At 37.5% G+C, this 13,876-nt stretch overlaps 2 protein-coding genes and 1 long non-coding RNA gene across 9 annotated transcripts in view; 1 reads left to right on the top strand and 2 right to left on the bottom strand.

Moving 5' to 3' along the window:
• kdm2aa (lysine (K)-specific demethylase 2Aa) overlaps window positions 1–7,596 on the bottom strand; it is a 41,207-nt gene extending 33,611 nt beyond the window's left edge. For 5 of the 7 annotated variants that reach the window (XM_082164814.1, XM_082164818.1, XM_082164819.1 and 2 more), the window contains exon 1: window positions 7,315–7,596. In XM_082164814.1, coding sequence (XP_082020940.1) covers window positions 7,315–7,365 — 51 coding nt within the window. In that variant the 5' untranslated portion in view covers window positions 7,366–7,596. Of the gene's footprint in view, window positions 1–6,101; window positions 7,248–7,314 lie in introns of those variants that run through there. The other 2 variants (XM_082164815.1, XM_082164817.1) reach the window with 1 other exon arrangement.
• LOC309495274 lies at window positions 1,081–3,224 on the top strand. The gene is made up of 2 exons (XR_014204595.1): window positions 1,081–1,414; window positions 2,649–3,224. It is a non-coding gene; the product is annotated as an uncharacterized lncRNA (long non-coding RNA).
• Window positions 7,597–8,044: 448 nt separating the features above from the next.
• stx3a (syntaxin 3a) lies at window positions 8,045–12,773 on the bottom strand (the record flags this gene model as incomplete). The annotated part of the gene is made up of 11 exons (XM_082164920.1): window positions 8,045–8,782; window positions 8,898–8,983; window positions 9,363–9,473; window positions 9,612–9,746; window positions 11,109–11,182; window positions 11,299–11,407; window positions 11,493–11,563; window positions 11,664–11,738; window positions 11,852–11,951; window positions 12,032–12,106; window positions 12,744–12,773. 10 exons carry the CDS (start codon window positions 12,771–12,773, stop codon window positions 8,906–8,908), a joined length of 858 nt encoding a protein of 285 aa, XP_082021046.1. The 3' UTR covers window positions 8,045–8,782; window positions 8,898–8,905.
• Window positions 12,774–13,876: the final 1,103 nt, after the last annotated feature.

Here is a 13,876-nt window from a genome sequence, read left to right as displayed (position 1 = left end):
GTGATGTGGAACCACTAGCCAATCACATGCTTCCTAAAGCCCTGTCATCACACCCTCTCAACGACAACAAGAGAGAAAAAAAGAGGGGGGTAGAAAAGAAATCAATTAAATGAATTTTAGCATGACTGTGCAACATCTTAGGAAATTTTCTCCGAACCATTCACATATCCTGATTGAACCATGTGCACCTCTATGAACATGCAATCAAAACCCTTTATATTAGCACACAAAGGTCCAATCACACCAGCCAATTATTGGTCTCATAAGTCTACTTTAAGGCACTGTATCAAGTTAAAAACAGTTCAACTTTTAAAACCGTGCCTCAGGACCCATGTTCTGTTCCAATACATCAAGTATGTCCTGTCTAGTTGCTTTTGAAAATTGCTGTCACAAACAATGTCGCCATGTACACAATGTTCCTATTCTAACCAACCAGATGGTGTGGTACTGCTATTGTAAATGGTGTGGTACTGCTAAAATGCAATTGTAAACGATCACAATATTAAGAACAGACATTTTTAAAGATGCAATTGTTATCAAGATCAATCAGTGCTGTCATTTCCGAGTACGTAGGCACTTGTGCCCATCCCTAGTCAATGATGCTGCAGTCTTCCCAATTTTCTGGGCCTGAGGGCAAACCCTGCCAATCTGTCACTCTCTTATGCTGTATCATTGCATCTTTCAATCTCTTCCATTCACAACCAAGATCTAGAAATATGAATTCACTGTGAAACAGTACAACCTGTACAGCAGCAACGTGCCCCCACACTGGAGGGAGATGAAATCAATCAAGATGAAGTGGAGTATGAAAGGAGAAAAAAAAAAAAAAAAATGCAACTGATGGCAGGACTAAAACCTTTTCTGTGCCCTTCCACATGCAGCTTTCGATCGCCCTCTCTCCAAGCGAGGCCCTAGACCGCAGTGCGCTAGGAGGAAGCCCTTGTGGAGGGCAATGAGACACTACACACCTCGCACCTTCAGTGTCACATCTTCCTGCTGGCTTTTCCTCTTCCTGCCTCTCCGTCTCATCAACAACATCCCCCCGTCAACAAGCGTAAGGATCTCCTGTCCGTTCTCCATCCCTGCATTTCTTCCCTTCTTTCAAAATGAGAAAATCTGCTGTCTGTTCTCCTCTGTCATCCTTTCGCCTCTGCAGTGCCCCCGCCCACTCCTCCCCCCGTTTCCGCATGTCTGATCACATGGTCTGCTAAACCAATCTAATCATTCATCCTCCACTTCACCAGTCTCTACAAAAACAGTGTGCACACAACAATCTCTCAAATCCTGCTCACTTCTCCATCCTGCTCTTCAGAATCATGGGCAAATGTTACAACCAAACCACCAATATGGTTTCAGAACATTTTAATCTTATAGAGATAAATTCTAACGCATTGATCGAGATCTTTTAATTTATGTGCGACAAATTCTAGGGCTGGGCAAAAAAATCGATTTTTCGATTAATCGTTTTTTAAAATGTGGTCGATTCAAAATCGATTCTCAAACGCCAAGAATCGATTTTTTTCCATCTTTATGTATTAGTTTTCCTCCACTGTTCATAGGCTTGCAAACTCAATTTTATAGCTAATGCTGTGAGATTTTATGGTAGTTTTATCTAAATCATAAAATAACCTCAATTAGTGCTGCACGTTTAATCATATCGCAATCGCTATGACAAGCCTATACGCAATTAGGCTATATGACCAAAATGCTGCCAAAATGCTGTCGTGACTGTGACAGAAAAACTTGCGATGATATCGTGCGTGCGCACAAGACAGCACAGAATAGAATTATCTTTCGCGCTTGAACGAAGAACACACACAATTATGCCAAAATGTATTTTTGTCGAGTATCTTTATAACATAAGAGCAGTCTTATGACGAACGTGAAGAGTTGTGCCTCGTGAGAGAATGAGTCCGCGTGTGAGTTCCGCGTCTCTGTCAACAGCGGCTGGTCTTAAAGGGACAGTACACTGTAGCCACTAATTATCTCTGTCATTTAAGTTAATCAAAGAACAAAGAGAACAGAGAAAAACACTCACTGCTCTTGAATAAAGAACTTTTGTAACTTTGATTAGTCAATATATAATTTATAATTAATGCAACACAGACTGTTTGATAATTTTATTCAATTTCTGTATGGCCTAGCTGTTAGACAGGAAGGGCACATATTATATTATATGCAACGTTTTTATATGTGGGTTTATGTGAGGATTGTTAACCTGTTTGATCAAGACATGCGACTGTTCTGACTTGTCCAATTTTCAGCATCAATTTTTCATCTTGCATCAAAATCCTGTCTATTCATTGTATGCATTTGAAATATAGAGTTGGGTTCTGTTTTAATGTACCCAAGTGTACCTAAAATAAAAAGAGTTTAATATACAGGTTTGTAGCTCTTAATTTCTTTTTATTAATTAAACACTTGAAAACTTGTTCACTTTTTTTTCTTTTCTTTTTCTTTTTTTAATAAATATAGGATTTGTATTTAATATTCATTGAGTGAGTCGAATCGAAATTAATTTAGAATCGAAATTGGAAAAATCGAATCGAGAATCGAAATCGAAAATCGAATCGAGAATCGAAATCGAATCGAATTAGAGCTTGCGAATCGAAATCGAATCGAATTGTAACATCTGAATCGATACCCAGCCCTAACAAATTCTCTAAAACCTAACCTTAAACAATAGCACCAACTGCACATTAATAATTTTCTGCATGCACAAGTGTCAGGCTGCATCCGAAATCGCATCCTTCCCTATTAAATATATTAGGCAAAAAACAGTATGTGATAAAATAAGTATGTCCGAATTCACAGTACTCATAAAAGAGTAGGCGAAAAATACCTGGATGGCCTACTTCTTTCTAGAATCTGAAGTGTGCATGCATTCGATGAACACTTTACTATCCCATGAGGCCACGGGAGAGGATTTGTGAATGGCAGTGAAGCGTTGGTAAGTCACATGAGAATGACAACATGGCGAATGTAGTACGTCCGGATTACACTCATACTGTAAAGAACGCACTTTTTAGCAGTAAAATAAGTACCTACTCAAGAGAGAATGCGATTTTGGACGTAGCCATTGTGTCAACAACTAACATTCAGAATCTTTACGACTGAGGTGTTGCTGGGGTAATACAAAACAAATTAATATTAAAAGTGTATGGAGCTAAAGCGACATGTCAGTTTGGATCAAGAGAATTAAACCATTTAATCGAAAATAAGATGGGGGGGGGGGGGGACTATATATAAGAACATAGAATTAATAAATTATTTATTGAATTCTGTGGTGTAGATTAAGAAGATGGGGGAAAAAAATCACAAGTTTTACACAATCGTGAGGATGCGCTGCAAGCTGCTGGCATTCATAACTGGCAGGTTTCATCACAAGTAAACTCCATAAGGACTTCAATGCATAAGAATATAGTCTAGAGCAGCGGTTTTCAATAGGTGAGGCGCGCCTCCCCTGGGGGGCGCCAAAGAGCAACAGGGGAGGCGCGACAGGCAGAGAAAAAATAACTGTATGCAGCTCTATTGATATCGGTAATTGTGTGTGCGAGTATTAGCTTTAAAATGCGTCGTTTCCTTGTCCCAAGTCAACAGAAGTCAGCATTAAGGGAGGATACGGAGCCTGGGAAGTCACCTGTGTGAGTAAAAAAACGATCCGTGGCGACGGTTTTGCAATCCGTCCGCTCAGTTTATAAACAGTACTCACGAATTCTCAAACTGTTCCCTCGGTTTAACAAATCGTGCCCACGAGTTTCTAATCCGCGCTCTCAGAATTGTTAACCGAAAATTAATTTTCGCAATCCGTTCCCACGTAGTATTGCGTGACGAGTTTATAATGCGGTGAATTCCCGCTCCCATTTACTTCACAATCTCATTATAGAGAGACGCGCGTCACGATCTGTTCTGTGCTCTGCTGCGTCTCGCGCTCGCCATGCAGCCAGCTTCAGTATCAGTGCACCTTATGAACCATGCACTGTAATTCCATGCTATTAAATATGTTACAATTTAAACGCAAATGCACATTGTTCTATAAGGGTGGCATCATCCCTTACATTTTACACGGCTACATTTACTCACATTGTAATGCTGATAATATAATTTGTAAGGAAAATTGTGCATTAAATAGGGAAGTTATATCCGGGAAACTTTTACAAAAGAAACAAACAAACACACACACACACACACACACACACATGCATGTCTCTTTGTAGTCTCGGCGAAGCTGTATTATCAGCTGCATCCACACACAAAAAAACAAAAACAGTTGAACATAAATGTTTTTGCGCAAGTGCACTTGCCAAATGAAGACGGAATGTATGAAATGGATAAAAAAAAAAAACGAGCTGTAGTTTATTAACGAGCTGTAGTCACGCACTGACAGAAATGCAGTTCCAGTTAAATTAGTGTTAGCTCACTATCGTAGCCTTTTTCAGTGCATTAGGTGAGGTAATCTGATAATATTAGTGATTCTCATTTATCAAAACACTAAAACTGGTACCGTTTTGGAGAGAAATTGGGTATTTTTTAATCTCTCTATTTAACCCATCTCATGGTGTGTGATGCTGAACTATCATATGAGTTTCTAAAGGTTTTTGAATTCTTTGCTCAGTTATGAATATTGATATTTTATGTGCAACAATAGCATGTTCAGGCTCAGTGGCCTTTCGCCTAATTTTAAATGCTTTTAAAAAAATAAAAATACTGTAATATGATTTTAATGGTGATGAGTGTACTGATTTTAAGCATTTTAAAAAGATGGATGATAGATATTCTTCAATCTTTCTGACAAAGAACAAAATATAATGTGAATTACAGTATGTGCAATTTTTTTAAATTTATAAATTGTAGTGCACAGTGTTTATTATAAGGGGGTAGAATCCGCAGCTCAGTACTCACGACTCATGAGTACATTTAAATAAGCTACTTTTTTACTCTTACTCAAGTCGTTTTTTGGACAGGTACTTTTTACTCTACTCACACTACATTTTTTGGAATGTAATGGTACTTTTACTTTAGTATGTTTTTCAGTTCGAAATGATGTGCATCTCCTTCAAATGTGCGCTTAAAGCCCAGACACACCGTGCCAATTTCAGCCATCAGGTGTCGTCGGTGGTAGCGTTGGCGCCGATTGCACGTTAAGCATGTTTTGTTGACTTGTGGTTTGGTCTACTGATGTTCAGGGATTTTAAAAGTAGCCTCAATTAGGCCTGCATGAAGTTGGAAATTATTTGCTGTTGCAAAGAATCGTTTATGAATGCACTTTTAAGAAAGTTGTGGAAATAAAATAATATTTACATTTTATCAGTTGTTATTGAAACTCATCATTACCTGGAACACACAAAAGATGGCATTTACTGCAGAGGCGTGTGTGGGTTAGGGCAGGCGGACGGGATTTTGGGGAAGGGGGGGCTCGGCTGTCCTTACCTACTCTAAGGGGAGGCTCACATTCACCCAATTTGAAAACCCCTGGTCTAGAGAATAAATGTAACTGTTATTTAACTTCTTGATGAGGCAAAGGAAATTTAGATATCTGCAAGATCTGCAATGAAATAGCCGTGTCAACTAGTAAATCTCTAGGTGTTTTTAATCACCATAATTTATTGCAAGTACGCTTTGTGAATTTACTCAGAGAGATTACTCTGATAATTTTACAGATTTTGTTATGTGAAAATGGAAATGTTTTCAGATCATGCACCTGTGATGGTCAGTGGTTGCTTGCACATTTGCTGGTCACGTGGACCTTCTGTCAGAAGCCAGCCATGAATTCAACATCTACTGTATTTATCCTTTCCATGAAAGTTTAAAGCTTTCAAGAAATCTTTAAATGACGTTATGACATCTGCTATGTCCAATTTTTTAAACATCTGGACGCATAAAACCGATACGGAGAACATCAAATGAAAATAAGTCTTCTTCAGTCACACCTTGAAGGTTCTTTTAGCCACTCAACTGACAGCACTAGTGAACATTGCTGCAAACATTTCAACAGCAATGGAATTTTATAAGCGAACTGCTCTCAATTAAGAAACTCCATTGTAGACTGCCGTCCAGAGCAGAACATTTTATTTTCCAAGTATTTACTGTGCTGTACTTACCAGTCGCTTGCTGTAACGCGGTTTGGGATCGTCCATTGTCAGAATAAAGACTCACGCGCAGCCCGCCAGTGAACGGGCAAGTCGCGAGCCAGCGATCGCGCTTCTGTCAGTTTATCCCGTTAGAATTAACCGCCACAAGTTCAACTGTTCTCGATGGACATTGGACACTTTATTAGTGTCTGTCTAATCGAAATAACGTCACTTTACATGGATACTGCCTAGATAAAAGAATCGCTGTTTTCAAATAGTTGAAAACTCGCCCGCAGCTTTTTTCACACAAAAACGGACCATCACGCTACAAAATTATTGTATTATATATTTCACACCAAAAAGAATGAAACAGCAGGTCATAATAAAATCATGAAAGCTAGGTTGTCAAGCTAAGCGCTGCTGAGGGGAGTGTGAACGAGCATCAGCACCAGCTAACCAGCCTACAAACATTACGCGGGTGGTAAAAAAAAAAATTAAAATACAAAGAGATATGGGGTTTTGCTTATACATACGGCTTATATGTACAACGTATAATATTGCAGTCACCCATGAAGAGTGAGGCGAGAAATGAAGAGCGTATATTTATCGAGTAACATACGCTAATCTCGGTTCAAGTTTAAAATAAAAACATTTCCACAAGACTGAAACTCAGGCTCACAGTGGGGAAATCCAGCGGTCAAAATAGTCCTCGTGTACTGTTTACTAATAAAATGTGCACTCCGACTAGACTCGTCTAGTAACTTTTATATTCTAACGTTAAGTGAAAGTAAGCCTTATTCAGACAGCTCCACTGTGTGAATTCACGACAAAGTTAATATAGTAGAATAGATCATTCGCCGCCATTTTCACATCGTCACAAAAACACCACGAAGTAAACCCCGCCCGCTACAGACTTGGCATCCAATCACAGACACATGCGACGCCATCGATTTGACTCCCATTGGTTAATGCTGCTGTCACTTCACAGGGAGGCGGTACTAAGAGACAAATAATAGTACAAGAAACTAGACGAGCCATGCTCTCATTGGCTGGAGTTGCACGTCGATCAAAACAGCTACACAAAGATTGGCTTACATGTGCTGTAAGCTTCGCGTTGCCAACCAATCAAATAGAAAATATCAACACACTCATTCAGTTTTGGCAAAATGACTGCAACCAAATTATTTTTTTACAATTTAATTCATATGCGTAATGTGATAAGTTAAACATAGCTTTTAGGTACCTTAGATCTTACGTGGCTTGGCGTCCCATCGCCGGCGGACGTCCAGTCCATGACTGCATATAAAGCTCTGGCTTGTGGCGTCTGGTGAAATAAATCTACATTTTCTTTCGAATTAGCCCAGTGTAACTTCACATAAGGTCATCGTGAAGTCCTCGACATTTCTTTGAGTCCAATAAACCGTTTTGAAATACTCTGAATAATAGTACAAATTGAATTTTCCTCCGTAATCGACCCCAGGTAACTCCGCATGGTAAAACTTTTCGTTTAACCCAATCGATCAGGAAGTAGTTGCTGATTGGTCAGCAGTCTCTAACGCGCAGCAACCCATTGGACTAAACATCTGTCGATTACCACAACGTCACAATCAACTCCAGAAAAGTTTACCACATAAAAAAACATTACAAATCATTTATTGTTTTTAAGCCTTGATGAAAGAACGGATAACACAGATTTTTAGACACCTCGGTCTTTTAATCACGACTACTCAGACAATAACTCAAGTCAGACTACTGTATAATTAAACACAGGTGTCTCCAAAATATACAATACTACTATTACCACTTACATAAGAGAAAAATACTACCGGTAACTAAACTGAAGAAATAAACTAAGTGCTACTCATCTGCATTAAATAAATAAATGGTCAGTAACAACGGAACCACTCTCATTGAAAATCTCACAAATATTTTGACAAATACTAAATTAAAAACATGATTTAAACATGATCTAAAGGTTTTTTGTTTTTGTTTTTTCTAGTAAGGACTAAGTGGGCACAAAATATTTGACATTGGTAGTGTAAAATGTTTCACCTGTCAGTAAAAAAAAAATTAGGCTTCAAAAACAAAAAGTAACCTCCTATTTATCTTTTATCATCATACATAGGCTTTATCATAAATTCCCATAAAACAATTAAATAAATTAAAGGGTTGGTTTGCCCAAAAATGAAAAATGTGTAATTTACTCACCCTTGTGTTGTTCCAAACCTGTATGAATTTCTTTGAACACAAAAGAAGATGTTTTGAAGAATGTTGGTAACAAGACAGTTGACTTCCATAGTAAGAAAAATACTATGCAAGTCATTGGCTACCATCAACTGTCTTGTTACCAACATTCTTCAAAATATCTTCTTCTTTTGTGTTCAACAACAGAAAGAAATTCATACAGGTTTGGAACAACATGCGGGTGAGTAAATGATTACATTTTGGGGTGCACTGTCCCTTTAAAGCTATTTTTCATACCACAGCCCTAAAATTGACAGCTAGCTTTTACATCACATTATACAATGATGCCTCTAACAATGCAAGGCCAATTGATAAGACAGGAAGAATGTAAAAGACCAAATAAGATAAGCCAGCATGGGAAAACATGTTATGTGTCAGTAGGGATGCTTATGGTTCACTGGCACTAAGATGCTTCTCTTGATTCTTGATAGAGACTCTGGACTTGGTAGATTAGACAATGTCTTCACCTGAAAAAGACAGGATGTTACTCACAAACATTCAACATAGAGTTTATGAATTCAGCTTTATGAATGCTTCCCTTGAAGTTTATGAATGCTTACCTTGAAGTTTATGAATGCTTACCTTGAAGTTTATGTCAGCCAGCTATACACCACAGAACCACCGATGACCGCAAGAATTGTGCAACACAGCATGATCATCATCTTTTTCTACAAAGGTGGAAGTGAGTGGACAGTGACAGCATGATAATGATATAATAATAGCAGAGGAAAGCAGGGGAAAGGATGATTGGGAAGGAGAGAGTAGGAAGAGTAAGGAAAGTTTAGAAGGTGTAGCGAACAGACATATAGAGATGGGGATGAGGGAGAAACCCGAAATATATAGAGAAGGAAAACAGAAGAAACTCAAAGGATGATGAAAAATAAAACCTGTTAAACATAAAAAAAAATTGCTGCAAGAAACATAAAACACTATTTGAGAATCCTACAAATGGTAGTCTGCATTTTATAAATTATAATAAACAATAAAGTGAAAGTGTTGTTTATTATATGACAGAATTGTTTTACTCCTCATAATTTCCAAGCTCACCCTGCGTGCTTCCTGTTGGAACTTGGCAGCCTTTTTAGTGTCAGCCACAGCTCTTTCCACAAAACCCACGGACTGGTCCATGTTGCTCTCAATTCTGTCAATCATAGTTCCCTGTTGACAGATTAGAATAAAATGCTGAGGATATATAATAGACCGGTGTTCAACCTGAATCAAACAGCAGCTGTAATCATAAGGCCTCCGAAAGGCTTTATCTCTGCTTTATTCTCCAGAAAAGACAAACACATGTACCTGATTCTCCACCAGCATTGCAATGTCCACGAACATGTCATGCAACTCTTTTATGCTGCTCTCCAGTCGCATAATATCTTTGTGTCGTGCCTCAATCTCACTTAGTGCCTGTTTTGATATTCCAGAGTCCATAATCTATAGAAAAGGAGAAAGTTGTTTAAATAATAAACACACACTAGTGTTCAAAAGTTTAGGATCGGTACGCTTTTTTAATGTTTTATTTTTTTATTTTGTCTCTTATGCTCATCAAGGCAGCATTTATTTGAACAGAATAGAGTAAAACATTTTATATTGTGAAATATTATTACTATTTAAATGACTGTTTTCTATTTTTAAAATGTAATTTATTCCTGCGATGGCAAAATTGAATTTTCAGCATCATTACTCCAGACTTCAGTGTCACATGATCCTTCAGAAATCATTCTAATATGCTGATTTGGTGCTCAAGAAACATTTATTATTATTTTAAATTTTGAAAACAGTTGTGCTGCTTAATGTTTTTTTGGAAACCGTAATATAGTTTTTCAGGATTCTTTTATGAATGGAAAGTTCAAAAGAACACTTTTTTTTTTTAAATAGATATTTCTTGTAACAATGTAAAAGTCTTAACTGCCACTTTTGACCAATTTAAAGGGGTGGTTGATTATGATTTCACTTTTCTAACTTTAGTTAGTGTGTAATGTTGCTGTTTGAGCAAAACCAACATCTGCAAAGTTACAATGCTCAAAGTTAAAATCTAAGGGAGATATTTTCTTTTACAGAAATCACTTTTTTTAAGGACTACAACAAATGGCTGGTAGGGACTACAACGAGCTTCCTCCCGGGTAAAACCCTAAAATTTACATAAACCCCACCCCCGGGAACACGATTTATAGATTATCAAGACAGAATATGCTAATCAGTGACTAGAAGATAACTACTCAAAGCTACATAAATTCATCAACTAACCATTCGGAAATGTTGTCTACATGTTGTCACTTCTTCTTAAGGCTCTCCATCTTTGTCTGACTCCGGTTTGAACATAAAAGGCTAAAGGTTTTTGACATTTTCAGTGCATGTCTGTGTGAGGTAAAAGGACACAAGCTATTGTAGCTCCACCCTCTGTGCCGGGACCAGCAGCTCATTTGCATTTAAAGGGACAGACACAAAAACGGTGCGTTTTTGCTCACCCTCAAAAAGTGACAATTTTAACATGCTAAATAAAATATCTGTGGGGTATTTTGAGCTAAAACTTTACATACACACTTTGGGGACATCAGAGATTTATTTTACATCTTGTGAAAAGGACATTATACCACCCCTTTAATGTGTACTAGCTGAATATATATATATATATATATATATATATATATATATATATACAGTATATATAAATTTACTGACCCCAACCTTTTAAACGGCAGTGTAAGACAAGTATCCTTTAGCTCAAAAACATACAGACAAGTTATGTTCTTTCAACAAAACATCACACATAGAAGTATATAGAATAGTACTCACTCCTGCTGTGAATACTGCAGCGTTACCTCCTTCCAGCATTTCCTCCAGTTCCTCATCAGTAGTGACTTTGCCAGCTGTAAGACAGAAGCCAACATTAGCCTTAAACATGCATATAACATTGCGAACACTAATCTTTTTTTTTTTTTTAATCAAACCCTAAAGAAGATTTGTGTATCTGCTTGTCACTCACTGATCTCCAGCTGTCTTTGGATGCGCCCTTTGCTCTTCTCTTTAAACTCCATTTGGGCTTCATTGTATTTGGTCATCACCTCTACAAACTTCTTAGCAAGAATGGCATGCTAAAATGTAGGAGATACACACTGCATGAATAAAAAAACAAACTAGTTGAAATCCTTTTGGGCTTGTGGTAGAGCTAGTGGTTACCTGAGATTTCTTTATCCGTACATCTGCTGAAACCCTCTCCTCGGTGTTAGATGCCAAGTTCTGCTCAATGCCTGTCAAAAAAATCAGAATTTATAGACAAGAGTGCTGTAGCATATTGTCCAATTATTTATATATTTTCATGAACAAGCAATGCAAGAGCTGAAAACTGACTTTTGAGTTTGTTGCGAGCATTGTTGGCCAGTTTCTTTATCTCATTAGTAACTGCCTCCAATTCGTCCTGCGTCTCTAGTTGAGAAATAAGATGAGAGATATTTAAAACCTGAACATGGTGGGGAGACGACAGAGAAAAATGATAAATATCTTAAAAATAAAGGTAAAAAAAAAAAGATTAGACTAACTCTGGTCTGATGTAGGTGCAGAGAGGATGACAGAATACAGTCGCTTTATCTCGCCTATATTTTCATCAATCTTGTCTATACTGCTGCGGATTTCCTCAATCTGTAGAACACATACAGAAATGACCCAATTGTGGCCTTCAAATGTCCGCTTTCATTTTAATTCAGTTAATTCACATATACCTGAGTGAAGAACTCATCCATAAATTCTTTATTTTCCATTGGAATTTCCACATCATCAGGAGCTTGGTCCGACTTCTATTTTGACATACAGGAACAAAGCAGAAAGTTTATTAACCTGGCAGAAACAGTGTTTTCTCTGTGTAAAAACATATTAAACCAGTTTAAGATGGTCTTAACTGGTTTAAGCTGGTCTTCCAGGCTGGTCAAGTCAGATGGGAGACCGACTAAGATTAGCAAACTACATTAGTCTGGTTTAAGTTTCTTTTTTTTTAGCAACCATTACTTGCTTTTGTTAGTAAACTTATAGATAGAATACATTGCAGTTTATCTTCAAAATTTCAACAGAAATGGAACATTACAAAATATGACATATCAACAGATATTTTAAACAGATTTGGCACCAATGACAAGTCAGGATGATGTGTGGATGCTAACGAATCTCAACTATCAATGTCAGACGCGTTTTAAATTAATCGTGATGGCAGTTAATACCCTTTTAAACTATTTGTATCATCATGAGTGTAATTACTGGCAGCTAACGTTAGATAATCTACGCGTAATTAACCATAACTCCCTTACTGGGTCTTTGTAGGGACTCCCTAAAGACCCAGTTAGTCAATATTGAGCTCAGGACCAGGTAACGGTCAAACAGTAGCAATTCAGTCCCCAGACCGCCGTTTGAAACCATAAATCATAAGAAAAATCCTCTTACCGCTTTTAGTTGTTCCAGTCGATCCTTCATCTTCGGTTCAATGTAATATGAGACTTCAAATAGCTGTAATGGTCAATATAAAAGCTAAAGGATTCCAGCGACGCTGTATTCAGACTGGACAACTAGTAACGTTAAACATGTTAACTACAGCATGAATACTCCTAACTTAGTTAAGAGTTCCAATAGTCGATAAGGATTATTGATTTAGAGAAAAAATATCCTATTTTAACTCAAAAATATTCTTTTTTTTATTGCAAAAAAACAAACAATATGGCAGTATAGCTTCTGTCTTGTAGTTGTCCTAAGTCTATCCTCTCAAAGCGGATTAGAGCAACAGTTGTATGCCGGGTAGCTAATCTTCCTCTGCTGAGGTGCTTCAGTTTCTCCATTACACAGAACGATGCAAACAGCGCTTGATCGCACGCAGACTGGAGGACTAGGAGTGACACTTAAAAATAAAATTAAGGAGTTATCAATTCAAACATAAAAATGGAAATAAATTAATACTTTTTAAAACAAATTATTATACATAAACTGTTTAATTCGTGTTTTAAAATGTAGTTAAATAAATAAACAAACAAACAAACAAATAAATATTGAACAAAAACTTAATAAAACTATTTAATTCCATCCAACAGTCGAGGTGGGTTGGGGCAAGTTGAGGGAGTTTTGAAGTAGGCCTACTGAATGTCTGTATGGAGACATTTGGTAAATAAAGAAAGTGTGGGTAAAATGTGGGTAGAAAGTCTCTGCATGGACCCACCACTCTGACATTCATTTGTGGCGCTGATTGATCATATCCACACATAGACACAAACTCACTCACACATTGGCAGTGTTTTTTGTTAGACCTACATGTTCTTTATACGGGTACACTAAAGTTGAGTGTTCATTAAGCATAAATACCAGTGTCATTCAGGTTGAAGTCCCCACCGGGATAGAAAAACAAGCGCACACGTGTTACAACAACAGTTGTAACAAAGGCACACCATGTATCTGACATCAAATCATGAGGGCTGTGATATTCGTGCAGGGGTTTGAATTGGTGCCTTTTATGGTGAACAAATGTGGGTACTTTTTATGAAAGTTTGAGCACTCAAGCTCAAAAATCCAGTGAGTTACAGATGCTGAAA

Source organism: Leuciscus leuciscus (genome assembly GCF_965113295.1).
Source record: "Leuciscus leuciscus genome assembly, chromosome: 3".
NCBI lineage: Eukaryota > Metazoa > Chordata > Actinopteri > Cypriniformes > Leuciscidae > Leuciscus > Leuciscus leuciscus.
Note: the sequence above shows the minus strand (reverse complement) of the source record. Positions and strands in the feature narration are given on the sequence as shown.